General features: G+C 32.8%; 2 protein-coding genes across 2 annotated transcripts in view; one reads left to right on the top strand and one right to left on the bottom strand.

Annotated features, from left to right (window-relative positions):
- LOC111441824 (insulin-degrading enzyme-like 1, peroxisomal) overlaps positions 1-6064 on the top strand; it is a 22647-nt gene extending 16583 nt beyond the window's left edge. The window contains exons 16-27 of the mRNA XM_023078960.1: positions 119-221; positions 650-745; positions 834-1023; positions 1498-1559; positions 3088-3192; positions 3567-3768; positions 3844-4052; positions 4324-4448; positions 4517-4568; positions 4642-4728; positions 5228-5350; positions 5441-6064. Coding sequence (XP_022934728.1) covers positions 119-221; positions 650-745; positions 834-1023; positions 1498-1559; positions 3088-3192; positions 3567-3768; positions 3844-4052; positions 4324-4448; positions 4517-4568; positions 4642-4728; positions 5228-5350; positions 5441-5692 — 1606 coding nt within the window. The 3' untranslated portion in view covers positions 5693-6064. The remainder of the gene's footprint in view (positions 1-118; positions 222-649; positions 746-833; positions 1024-1497; positions 1560-3087; positions 3193-3566; positions 3769-3843; positions 4053-4323; positions 4449-4516; positions 4569-4641; positions 4729-5227; positions 5351-5440) is intronic.
- Positions 6065-7065: 1001 nt separating this feature from the next.
- On the bottom strand, positions 7066-10335 carry LOC111442147. Its single transcript, XM_023079425.1, has 3 exons — positions 10121-10335; positions 9525-10040; positions 7066-7536 (listed from the first exon to the last, which is right to left on the bottom strand). Exons 1-3 carry the CDS (start codon positions 10293-10295, stop codon positions 7181-7183), a joined length of 1047 nt encoding a protein of 348 aa, XP_022935193.1. The 5' UTR covers positions 10296-10335; the 3' UTR covers positions 7066-7180.
- Between the last annotated feature and the right edge of the window lie 1003 nt (positions 10336-11338).

The raw sequence follows: 11338 nt of genomic DNA, 5'->3' as shown, positions 1-11338 counted from the left end.
TTTTTTTTTTTTTTTTTTTTTTTTTTTTTTAATAATAATTCATATTTTATCTATCAATAAAATGTTTGTTTCCTATTATAGAAAACGTAGTGCAACATGATTAATTTATGTTCTGTAGCATCTTTTGGGAGTCGAAGAACTTTGAAGGCAAGACCGATAGGGTTGAGCAGTGGTATGGAACTGCTTACTCCATCGAGAAAATTTCTGGCCCTTTGATTCAGGTTTGTCGTTTAATAGTAATTTTGTTTTTATTAGAAATGTGTATTTCGATTAAAAATTTAGGAGAAACTTTTAAAAAATTGGGAAAAATTCAATTTTACCCTTGCATTTGAAAATATGAGTTCAAATTTATCCTAAAACTTTGATTTTATCAAATGAGACCTTAGATTGATGACGGTTGTAATTTTTACTTTTATTTAAGCCTTTCGTCACATCCAAATCCAATCACTAATTCCAACACAAAATTTCTATCAAAATTACTAACTTTTGAAAAAGTCAAGCTCTAAAAAATTAATCTAGAATTGGAACTAAAAAATTATGCTATTTCAATTGAGTAGAGGATTATGCTAATCTCTATCAAATTTACTAATTTTGAAAATGTAAGTCTATTGAAGGGAAATGAAACTACGGTTTTATTTACTGTCTGCAGGATTGGATACAATCTGCTCCTGATGTAAAATTGCATCTACCAGCTTCAAACGTTTTCATCCCTACTGATTTATCACTCAAGGGTGCATGTGAAAAGGTTTAATATGAACTTCTATTCATACTAAGAAGATGTTATTCCTTTTGTTGGTTTGTATTTTTCCTAATATAGTTGGCTGTTGAAATAGGTGGAGTTTCCAATTCTGCTAAGAAAGTCATCATATTCGACAATATGGTACAAACCTGATACAATGTTCTTCACGCCCAAGGCATATGTTAAGATTGATTTTAAATGTCCCCATGCTGACATCTCACCAGAAGCAGAAGTCCTAACGGAAATTTTCACGAGGTTATTGATGGATTATCTGAATGAATATGGTAAGTTATTCCAAGTTGATGAAGTATTTGGCTAGTTTTTTCTTTCTTTCTTTTCCTTTATTGTTCTGTTGGTTTGAATTTCTGTCAATTTTTCTGAGAATAGCATAATCTTCTGCCGATCCTTCTTGAAACTTCACTTGTATTAACGGCCTTATTGATAATTTTACATAAATATTTTATTTTATATGCCTCTCTAATTTAATTTTTTAGGGAAGAATACTTTTTTAGTCCATGCATTTTGAGTATCGAGTATGGTTTCTATTTAGTTCCTAAGTTTTAAAATGTTACACTTTTGCCCATGAGTTTTGAGTTTAGTTTCCATTTGGTCCGTAAGATTTCACTGATGCATGCCTTTTGTCATATTTGTGTTAATGTGATGTTAAGTAATTTAAAATAATTAAATACAGACCAAAACTATATTCAAAACTTACAAGCATCCTAAGGGATGGAAGCTAAATCTTTCTTGTCTTGCAGCTTATAGTGCTCAGGTTGCTGGACTGTATTATGGCATAAGCCCTGCAGACTCTGGTTTCCAGGTACCATTTTGTTCCAGAATAGGAATTTTCTTTCAATGATGTAAAAGTGGCGATACATAAAACCTGTTTAGCCAAAAGATCAAGGAGTTGGTGTTAAGTTAATTTTCCTTCAAATCTCAAGTTAAAAAAGGATTTAGGAATTTTCTATTACGTTGGAATATGGTGGTTATAAGGTCCTTTGTTGGTGTTTCTTTGCATGTCTCTTCATCTTGTTGGACCGGCTAACCCACTTTTTTAAGATTCCTCAGATTCCTATGTCGTATTTAAGGAGCAAGTTGTCTTCTTCATCATTCTTATCGATGGATTGAAGTTTCTTCATACACAGTTCGTTTTGAAAGAAATCAAAGAATTTTCAACAAGTATCCTCTTTGGTCAGATCTATTAGTTTAAGATTTTTTGAGAGAAACATGTGAAGGATGGTAGAATAGGTAATTTTAAAGGTTGATTTCCTAGCACTTTATTGTTTTGATTCTAAAAGCAATGGAATTGGTTTTTGCTGAGATGTTTGAAGCAAAGGGTATAGTATCTGAGTTGTCAATGCTTATAAGTTTTGAAGTTTATGCTGGATTTTGTTTCTAGTGCATGAAGATGAATTAGTCTTAGATGTTTTATTTTCAAAAGAGAAGTTGATAGCAAACTTATAGCTCTTGTCGAAGAATGTGGTTTCGAGGCAATCTATTCTTTCTTCTTTCCTCTTTCTGGATTTGTTTCTCCTGTAGTTCTCTATAATGGTTTTGCTTCCAGTTTCCAGAGAACATAAAAGTTCTTGGGCGATTTTTCTTGCTAGTAGCTGTCCTGAAATAGTGTAACTTATAGCTACGATGTTTTTTTTTTCTTGAAGAAGTGGATTAGAACTTACTTGTCTCGTAGATCTTTCCAGTTGGGCCTTTATCATTTGTAAAGCTTAGGTACCTTCTTAAGATTTTTTCTTTTCGAGCTTGTTTGGTTTGGACTAGTGTATTTTGTTTCAATTTATTCTTCTGACATGTTGGTAAGCTGTTGTAATTTTTCATTGCATTCGATGAAAATTCTGCTTAAAAGAAAAGGTTAATATTCAGCATTATGTTTGAGAGGCTTTAGTTGCTGCTATGTTTGTGTACATTGTTGCCTCACACCATTGACTTCAAACCACAAGGAGCTAACGCATGGTAGCTTTATGAGATCCGTAAATACTTTTTTAAGTTGAATTTACTTTGCTGGATTACTTGAATGCTATTCAGTTACTCTCTTCATTTTTGTTCTATCTGGTTCAGGTAGTTGATAATGCTTTGTAGAAAGTGTATAATTTGTTCTCATATCCTAAGAAAGTTGATAAAAATGGGACAAGTATTTTGTTTTGGACCATAAATAGAGTACATATTTCATAATCTTACCGGTAATTTGCTAAAAAGTACTCATTTTTGTGATATGCTCACAGTTATTCTGGTGAATGATCTCTGAAAACGGATACTAGATCATTAGTACCGCAATTTGTCACTTTCCCATAAAATTCTTAATTTCCCTGTTGTTTTTCATTATTGTTCTTTAGGTGACTCTGATTGGTTACAACCACAAATTGAGGATTCTATTGGAAACTATAGTTGAAAAAATTGCAAAATTCAGTGTGAAACCTGATAGGTTTCTCGTCATCAAGGTATTGTTATCATTCATTTGCATAAGTTTCTAAACATAGAAATCTTATCATCTTAATTAATTAGAGTTGGAAATTGAATAATAACTATCAAGTATTGAAATATTTAAATTTCAGTAGATAGGAAAAGACTAGTAATAATACGGTATGGCAAGTGATTGCATCATTCAGTCAAGGATTTTAGAACGAAACCAATAATATTATACTTTTTCATTCATTCAATCAATAAAATATTCAATTTTTCTTTATTTAAAAGAATACGTACAGAAGTGAATATTTAAATACCTCAACTACGAAGGAAAAAAAATTGAGTCACCAAATTTAGGGGGTGCATTTGTTCAAGAAGTGTCTTATCTAACATTCGATCTTTCTATCAGGAAACTGTGTTAAAGGAGTACCAAAATTTCAAGTTTCAGAAGCCATATCAGCAGGCTTTGTACTATTGTTCGTTAATACTTCAAGATCACACATGGCCATTAATGGAGGAACTTGCAATCCTTCCACATTTGGGGGCAGAAGATCTAGTTAAATTTGCTCCCACTTTGCTCTCAAGTGCCTACTTGGAATGTTATATTGCAGGTCTGTATCATTTTCTCTTTCGTCTTGACTATCTTACGGATCACAAGCTTTTGGCTTTAATGGTTAATTACTCAGGAAACATTGAAAGGAATGAATCCGAAACAATGATCGAACACATTGAAGATATGTTCTTCAAGGGGACAAATCCAATATCACGACCATTATATCCATCACAGCATCCAACCAATAGAGTTGTGAAGCTTGAGAGGGGCATTGGTTATTTCTATTCAGCAGAGGGTCTCAATCGAAACGATGAAAATTCCGCTCTTGTCCACTATATTCAGGTTATAAACTAATTCACTTCTTTGCCTTTAATATGAATATTTTTCTTTTGTATTTTCTGTGTTTTACTTTCCTCTTTTGTGTGTATGTAATGAAACTAATTCACTACAGTGAAAAATGATAAATTAAAAAGTATAGGTATAATGTTGATATTACAGTTTATGCATAAGAAAAGAAAGGAACTCACTCCGTTACTCGAAGGAATTCCTCCTTAACTCTTCTTTGGTTTAAGGTTTGATGCACTTTGCTAAGCACCTTTTCTTCAATATTTAGGTGCATCGAGATGATTTCCTACAGAATGTGAAGCTTCAGCTTTTTGCTCTTGTGGCAAAACAAGCAGCTTTTCATCAGCTTAGAACTGTTGAACAACTTGGCTATATTACTGTTCTAATGCAAAGGTTAGAACATTTTGTCACTCACCTTTATTGAAATATTTACTGTGTAATTAATTTATCTTCAAATACAGGAACGACTCTGGTATACGTGGAGTTCAATTTATTATTCAGTCCACTGTCAAGGTAAGGATCATTATCTCATCTGCTACCGTATCCTTGACATGTCATGGATTTTATCCTTATTTTGATGTGGCAGGGTCCTCGAAATATTGATTTGAGAGTAGAATCGTTCCTAGAGATGTTTGAGAAGAAGCTCGTCGATATGACCATTGAAGAATTCAAGGTGAGAGCAGTAATTGCACTATATTATTTCTATAACTCATATGATATGCAGTGTTAAGTTACCATTTGTATGTGACGTCTTAACAATGTGGTGGCTTCATGGTTTCCGACAAAATAAACTTTTTTAGGAAAAATTATCTTTTTTGCCCTTTAAATTTGGTGGACAATAGGACAGTTTATTCCTAAGTGCCAAAATCTTAGGTTCTTAAATTTCAAAATCTAGCACTTTTGTCCGTTAGGCTTAGAAATACTAAAATTAGGTCCTCGAAGTTCGATTTCCATTAGTTAATTGAAAGCAATGATGTGTTATATTTTTATTATTAAAATTATTGACGTGACAAATTTAATAATAAAAAGTGTTAAATTACAAAGTTTAGCTCATGAAATTTGCCTGGTTCGGATACAAACCTCATTGTGACTGCAAGCCACAAATGCTCTAGTCCTGTTCGGATACACATGCTTTATACTTAATCGTCCTGTTATGGATGGTGGTTGTGCAGAGCAATGTAAATGCTCTAGTAGATATGAAGCTTGAGAAATTCAAGAACTTGAGAGAGGAATCTGGATTTTACTGGCGAGAGATTGCTGATGGGACAATGAAATTCGACAGGAGAGAATCAGAGGTATGATATCAAATTATTATGCTCCAGTTTTTCATACAATGTTTCGGGGCATGATATGCACTGTTGGCTATTACCGTTGGTTTTAACCAGGTTGCGGCATTAAAGACACTCACACATCAGGATTTGATCAACTTCTTCAATGAACATATAAAAGTTGGTGCACCTCGTAAGAGGTCTTTAAGCGTTCGGGTTTACGGAAACCTTCACTCCTCAGAGTATTCTGCAGATCTAGATCAACCACTTCAACCCGACACAGTAAAAATAGATGATATTTTCAGCTTCAGAAGATCACAGCCACTTTATGGTTCCTTCAAGGGAGCGTTTGGTAATGTGAAGTTGTAGGTAATGGCTTCGAACTCCCTTGTCTCAAGCATTTTCATATTGGATTTTCTCAACTCAGCTCTTAACAAGCGAGGCATTGAATGTGAGTTATCTAGTGAATGAGCTGAATCAGCAGCAGATCTGTGCAGCAAATTTGATTTGTTGCGAAGTGAAGATGCTCTGAATCCTCCAAGTGGCCTTCTGTGTTAGCCAATAAAAGAACCGCTCAAACAAGCCCTTGCATTTGGTACTTATTATTATAGTTCTCATTCGCCCTTGAATAATGTGACAATTTTGTGCTCCATTTACTAACCCTCCTGTGGGTGACATCATAATTCTTTCTCTGTTTCAACTATATTCCATGGTCTAATTTTTTGTGCATTTGCATGTTCATGTTTGCTTCTTTTATTCAAGTCAAGCGTGGGATTATTGCTTTGCTTGGTGAACAACCTTAATTTTATATAAATGTATTATTTTCTTTTCTCATAGTAGCGTGATTGATGAATGAATTCGAGTGAAATCTTTTTAAGTCGCTCGACTTGTTTGTTGTCATTGTCTTAAAAGTTATTCAAATTGTAACAGCCTAATCCCATCACTAACAGACATTGTCTTAAGGGTGTGGAAACCTCTTCCTAACAAACGCATTTTAAAAATCTTGAGGGGAAGTCCGAAAGAGAAAACCCAAAAAGGACAATATCTGGTTATCTTCCTTTTTTATCTTTGACATTTTTTTTCTAAGGTTAACCCCTTCTAAATTTCCCTTTGAAATCCTTTCGGTGTTTATTTTCCTTGCTTCAAAAGCAGCCCTTTCCTTCAGTGCCCTGTTGGTGCGTCGGCCAGTGCTACCACCACCACCCACTCTGTTGGTGCTTCAAGCTCCCTGCTTAACTGTGACTTGTGGTGCTCTTATGTCAAATGCTGCTTAACTGTGACTTGTGGTGCTCTTATGTCAAATGTTGATGGTCTCAGGCTTGTTCGTCTGCATTAGAGTTCTATGTCATTGTTGTTCATATTATTTTATACTAATATATGCCTTTTACAGATATAAATTTGCTGTTAAAAACTATTGCAATGTATTAAATTAATAGTTCAATTTTATTTACGGTTTACTATTAGTTTAAAATTTCTAGATTCGTAAACAAAGTGAATACGATAGTACTAAAAAAAATTCGTTAATGCCCCTCGTACCCACAAATAATTTCTAGAAAGGATATCAAGGGCCATTGAGTTTGCATGCCTTATCAAATCTTTTACATTTTAGTAAAGAATGGTTATGCATAAGAAACTATAGGATAAGCATTGGACTCAAATGTAAAAAATATATATCGTAACTACTAATAAACGTCCATAAGCCGACTTGAAAATTGCGTAACTTACTAATATATATGTTTTGATCCAAAGAACAGAATTTTAAATTCTTTTACGGTTGAACATAAAGAAATAATAATGATGATGGAGAGAATGATAAACAACGTCTCTAAACTAAAATACCGAATAAAGTCGAGAACACTAGAAACAAAGTCTTCTCCTGCAAGCTTCAAATGGCAGTGAAGTATAAGTAAATGTATGGTCTTTAACTAACTCTTCAAGTAAGTCCCCAAAAATCTGATGTTGTAAAGCCAGTCCTATTCTTCCCACTTCCATCTTTAGACCCCAAGAAATGTCTTTGCACACTCCTTCTAAACTATCTTTCATTGCCTCCCTACCGCACGGTGGAGATTCAGCTGCTTTTTCATTTTTCCAGTTACCAACTACTTCTTCAGGGATTTTGGTTCTCTCAAATTTGCTTATATTGAAGATATGATCCCCTTCTTGTTTCTTCTTCCTTTGCATCATTTGTTGTCTTTGTTGTGATTGTACTCTTCCTACAATATTGTTATTAGAGATTAAATCATGTTCCGTACACACCTATATAATGAATGGTTGGAAAGATTTTATGTTATTTGAGTCAAACTTGAGATCGGGCGGTATTTGTTTTAGTTCAATGAGTGAGAGTGGAGATTCGAACCTCTAATCTTTTGGTCATAGATATAATCTAACTTTTCAATCTTCCTTTCGAATCAAAATAATTGAGTCCAAAGAGTGTGGAGACTATTTAGAAAGTTTTCATAATGATTTAGAGACCTACCTATGACAACTTTAAAGTCAGAGATTAAAATGAGAACTAAGTACTTAGGTTATTCTTACATGCTAGCTCCACAATACACCAAATCTTAGTCGTAATAACCTATGTCATTAGACTAATAATTGTGCAGCGCTTGCTTTAACCTAACGAACAAATCAGTCATGAGCAACACATTCTGGACAAGCATGGTCATGACACTAAGTTTTGGTTTTTAACCAAGTTTTGAAAGTTTCAATTTTATTCCCCCAAGGATTTAATATTTTTTCCAAAGTGTTCCCGTCATAAACTCAATGAGACCTAAACTAAGCACATTATTATTCCCTAGTTGAATCACAACAAATAATAACTAAGCATGCATCTTAGACTAAAGTTTAAAGTAAAAAATCTATATATATATATATAGTAAGAACACAAATTTAAAAACGATGATTAGAACTTATCTTAGAAGAGAGACCGATAAACTTATTTCAAATTATTAAATAAACACTGCAAACTTTGTTTATAAATTTTTAAAATTCATTAAAAAAAAACGTGGGGCAATCCATTAAACACTCAATGAAATTAAAATTTATAGGATATTTTTAAAAGTAAAAAATAATAATAATAATAATAATAAATAAATAAATAAAAAGAAGAAGGTATGAATGAATTTTGGGGAGGAGTTATTGGGGATAAGAATAATTGCATAAAACAATAAAAGGCAATTGCTTCAGTTTGTACCCAAAATTATTATTATTGCTTACTGCAATTGATATGCTATCATTACTCGCACCTTTGGCCCTTTTTCACTTTTCTACCCATTTACCCTTAACAAAATCATCATTTTTTTTTACCCTCTTTCACTTTTCTACTCAATTTTCCTCTCTTCTATTTAAATTATATAATTATTGGTTTGGTATTTTATTTCTCAGGATTTTATAAGATTTTTTTTATCTGTATTCTCTTTTCTAAAATTTAATTGAAGTTTGATTTAATTAATTATTTGAAAACCTCTAGAAATTAAAAATATATTTTGTAAAGCAAAAAAAATAAAATAAAAATAAAAAAGTAAAAACTTTTTTCAATAAAGGATATTTCTTTTTCAAAATGAAATAATTAAAAAAATAAAAAAAAAGTGATGTAATTTTATCCCAATAATTTAAAAGTTGTAGATTAAATAATTTTGTTCCCTTTCTGCTATAACTTAATCTCAATTAATCCCTACATGTCATATAGTTTCATTATTAGTTTCCTTCTAATCAATATGATTTGCTAATTTAACTTTACATCAAATCCTAAATTACTGAAAAAAAAAACACTACATTACAAATTTAATTCCTAAAATTTTGAAATTATAGACTCCAAATTTAAAATAAGTCCATAATTTTTTTTTTCTATCTAATAAACTTTTTAACTTTAATTATATAAATTTAGTCTCTAATTAAACTTTTAATTTTTAAAATAAGTCCATAAAGTTTTTTTTGTTTTCTACCTAATAAACCTTTTGACTTTATTTATATAAATTTAGTCTGTAATTAAACTTTTAATTTTTAAAAAATTAACCGACAATATACTAAAGAGTATTTTAAACTTTTTTTAATTTGTTATAAATATCTAAACTAAATATAAATTTTAATTTCCAAGTGCTAAGAGTAAAATAAATTAATGAACTTATAATTTAGCCAAAAATATTAAAATTATAATATAATAGCAGTAAATTTTAACTGTTTTGTTAGTGCGAGAACGTACCGGGATTTGCAGACGGCTGGTGGAAGATCCTGCTGTTGTTGCACGCATGGCGGTTAACGAAATGCCGCGGCCTACTCAACTCTTCGAGCACCGATACTGGACTAGGATCCTGCTGCTGTTCCCAAGCCATGAACTCAATCCTTTTTCCTTCACTGACCGGAGACGACATTCGGAAGCTCTCTGTCGAATCAAGCGCGTCGATGAACTCCTTCAGCGCCTTCAGATCCTGTTCGCATTTCTCCAAAGCTTCCATAACCTTCCTCTGCTTCTCCGCCGCTTCTGGAACGCTTTCCTCCACTTTGGAGCTTTCCAGTCCCATCAATCGCACGATCGGACCTCTCGCTCCTAAAAACCTCTCCACAGTCGTTGTAGAGATTGCGGATTCGGATCGTTCTGCAATTGGCGGCGAAACGGATGAGGAAATTAGGAGATTAGCGGCGGATTCTGGTTTTGGAGATCGAGAAATTTTCGATTCGGAACTTGCATTGTCGAGAAATTCCTGATTACTGTTGTGTACTGAAACAGAGAGATTACGATGAAATTAGGTCGAATAAAAGGAATTAATGAAGATTACGACGGAGAAGAAGAAAGTTTACCGAATGTGATGGACTTATTGCGGCGGCTGTGGTTGTTGTTGGAGAGGAAATGGAGGAGGTTGGAGACACAGCCGAAGGATTTGGAACGGCGGCGGCTGAGGCTACGGCGGAGAAGGTCATCGGAAGAAATCTCAACTTGCGAGGACGATGATAAGAAGCTGTTCTGCCTCTTCATGGATCTCTGAGAGACTGAAGCGCTTTGAAACTGAAACTCTGATTTGCTGTCTTTGGAATTTAGACCTTCGGCGCCATCATATATGGAAATTCATTTCTTTTTTTGGTATTTCTTTTAATTCCAATTTTTTGTGTTTATGTTTTTTAATTATCATTATTTAAACCCTAATTTGTGTTTTTTTTTATAAAAAAAATATTTAGATTATTTATTTGCATAATAGTGAAAATATACTATAAAATTCAACGAAAAAATTAAAAATAATTTTTAAAGAGTATAATTAAAAATAATAATAATTGGCATTTTAATTGATATTCATATATATATATATAATAATATTATAAGTAATAAGTTATTTAGAAATATTTTAAATGAATTATTTCGATTAAAACATAAGTTATTATTTGCATATTATTGTTTTTATTTTCTAAATAAAAATTAAATTGAGGGGTGTAGTATTTAAATGAATGAATTAATTCCGACAAGTAACATTATGGAAATGTTATGAAAATATTAAATTAGAGTAAATTAATGTTTACTAATATTGGAATGTGACATAAAGTTTGACCACCAACATAAAATAAAGCGGCTTTGGGTATGGCGGAAATTAATGATGATTGGCACGGGAACTCAATGACCTTAAACACACCCCCTTCCTTTCAACCACACCATTTAATGGTACACTCAGAACCCACACCCCAAAAAACATAACCCTCGTACCAAAATGTCCTGGTTCGTTCGGTTTTTTCTATACTGGTTACAGAGGGAATGAACTGTTTCTTATGAAAGCGTGTAAACCTCTCTATATACGTGTTTTAGAATCGTGAGGTTGACGGTGATATGTAATGGGCCGAAACGGACAATAGCTACTATGGTGGGCTTAGGTTGTTACAAATGGTATTAGAACTAAACATTCGGCGGTGTGTCAGAAAGGGTGTTGGGTTTCTAAGGAAGTGGATTGTGAGATCCTATCGGTTGGAGAGGGGAACAAACGATTTCTTATAAAGATGTGGAAACCTCTCTCTATACGTGTTTTAGAACCGTGA

The sequence above is a fragment of the Cucurbita moschata genome, unplaced genomic scaffold (genome assembly GCF_002738365.1).
Source record: "Cucurbita moschata cultivar Rifu unplaced genomic scaffold, Cmos_1.0 Cmo_Scf00004, whole genome shotgun sequence".
NCBI lineage: Eukaryota > Viridiplantae > Streptophyta > Magnoliopsida > Cucurbitales > Cucurbitaceae > Cucurbita > Cucurbita moschata.
This window is presented reverse-complemented; position numbering and strand designations above follow the sequence as displayed.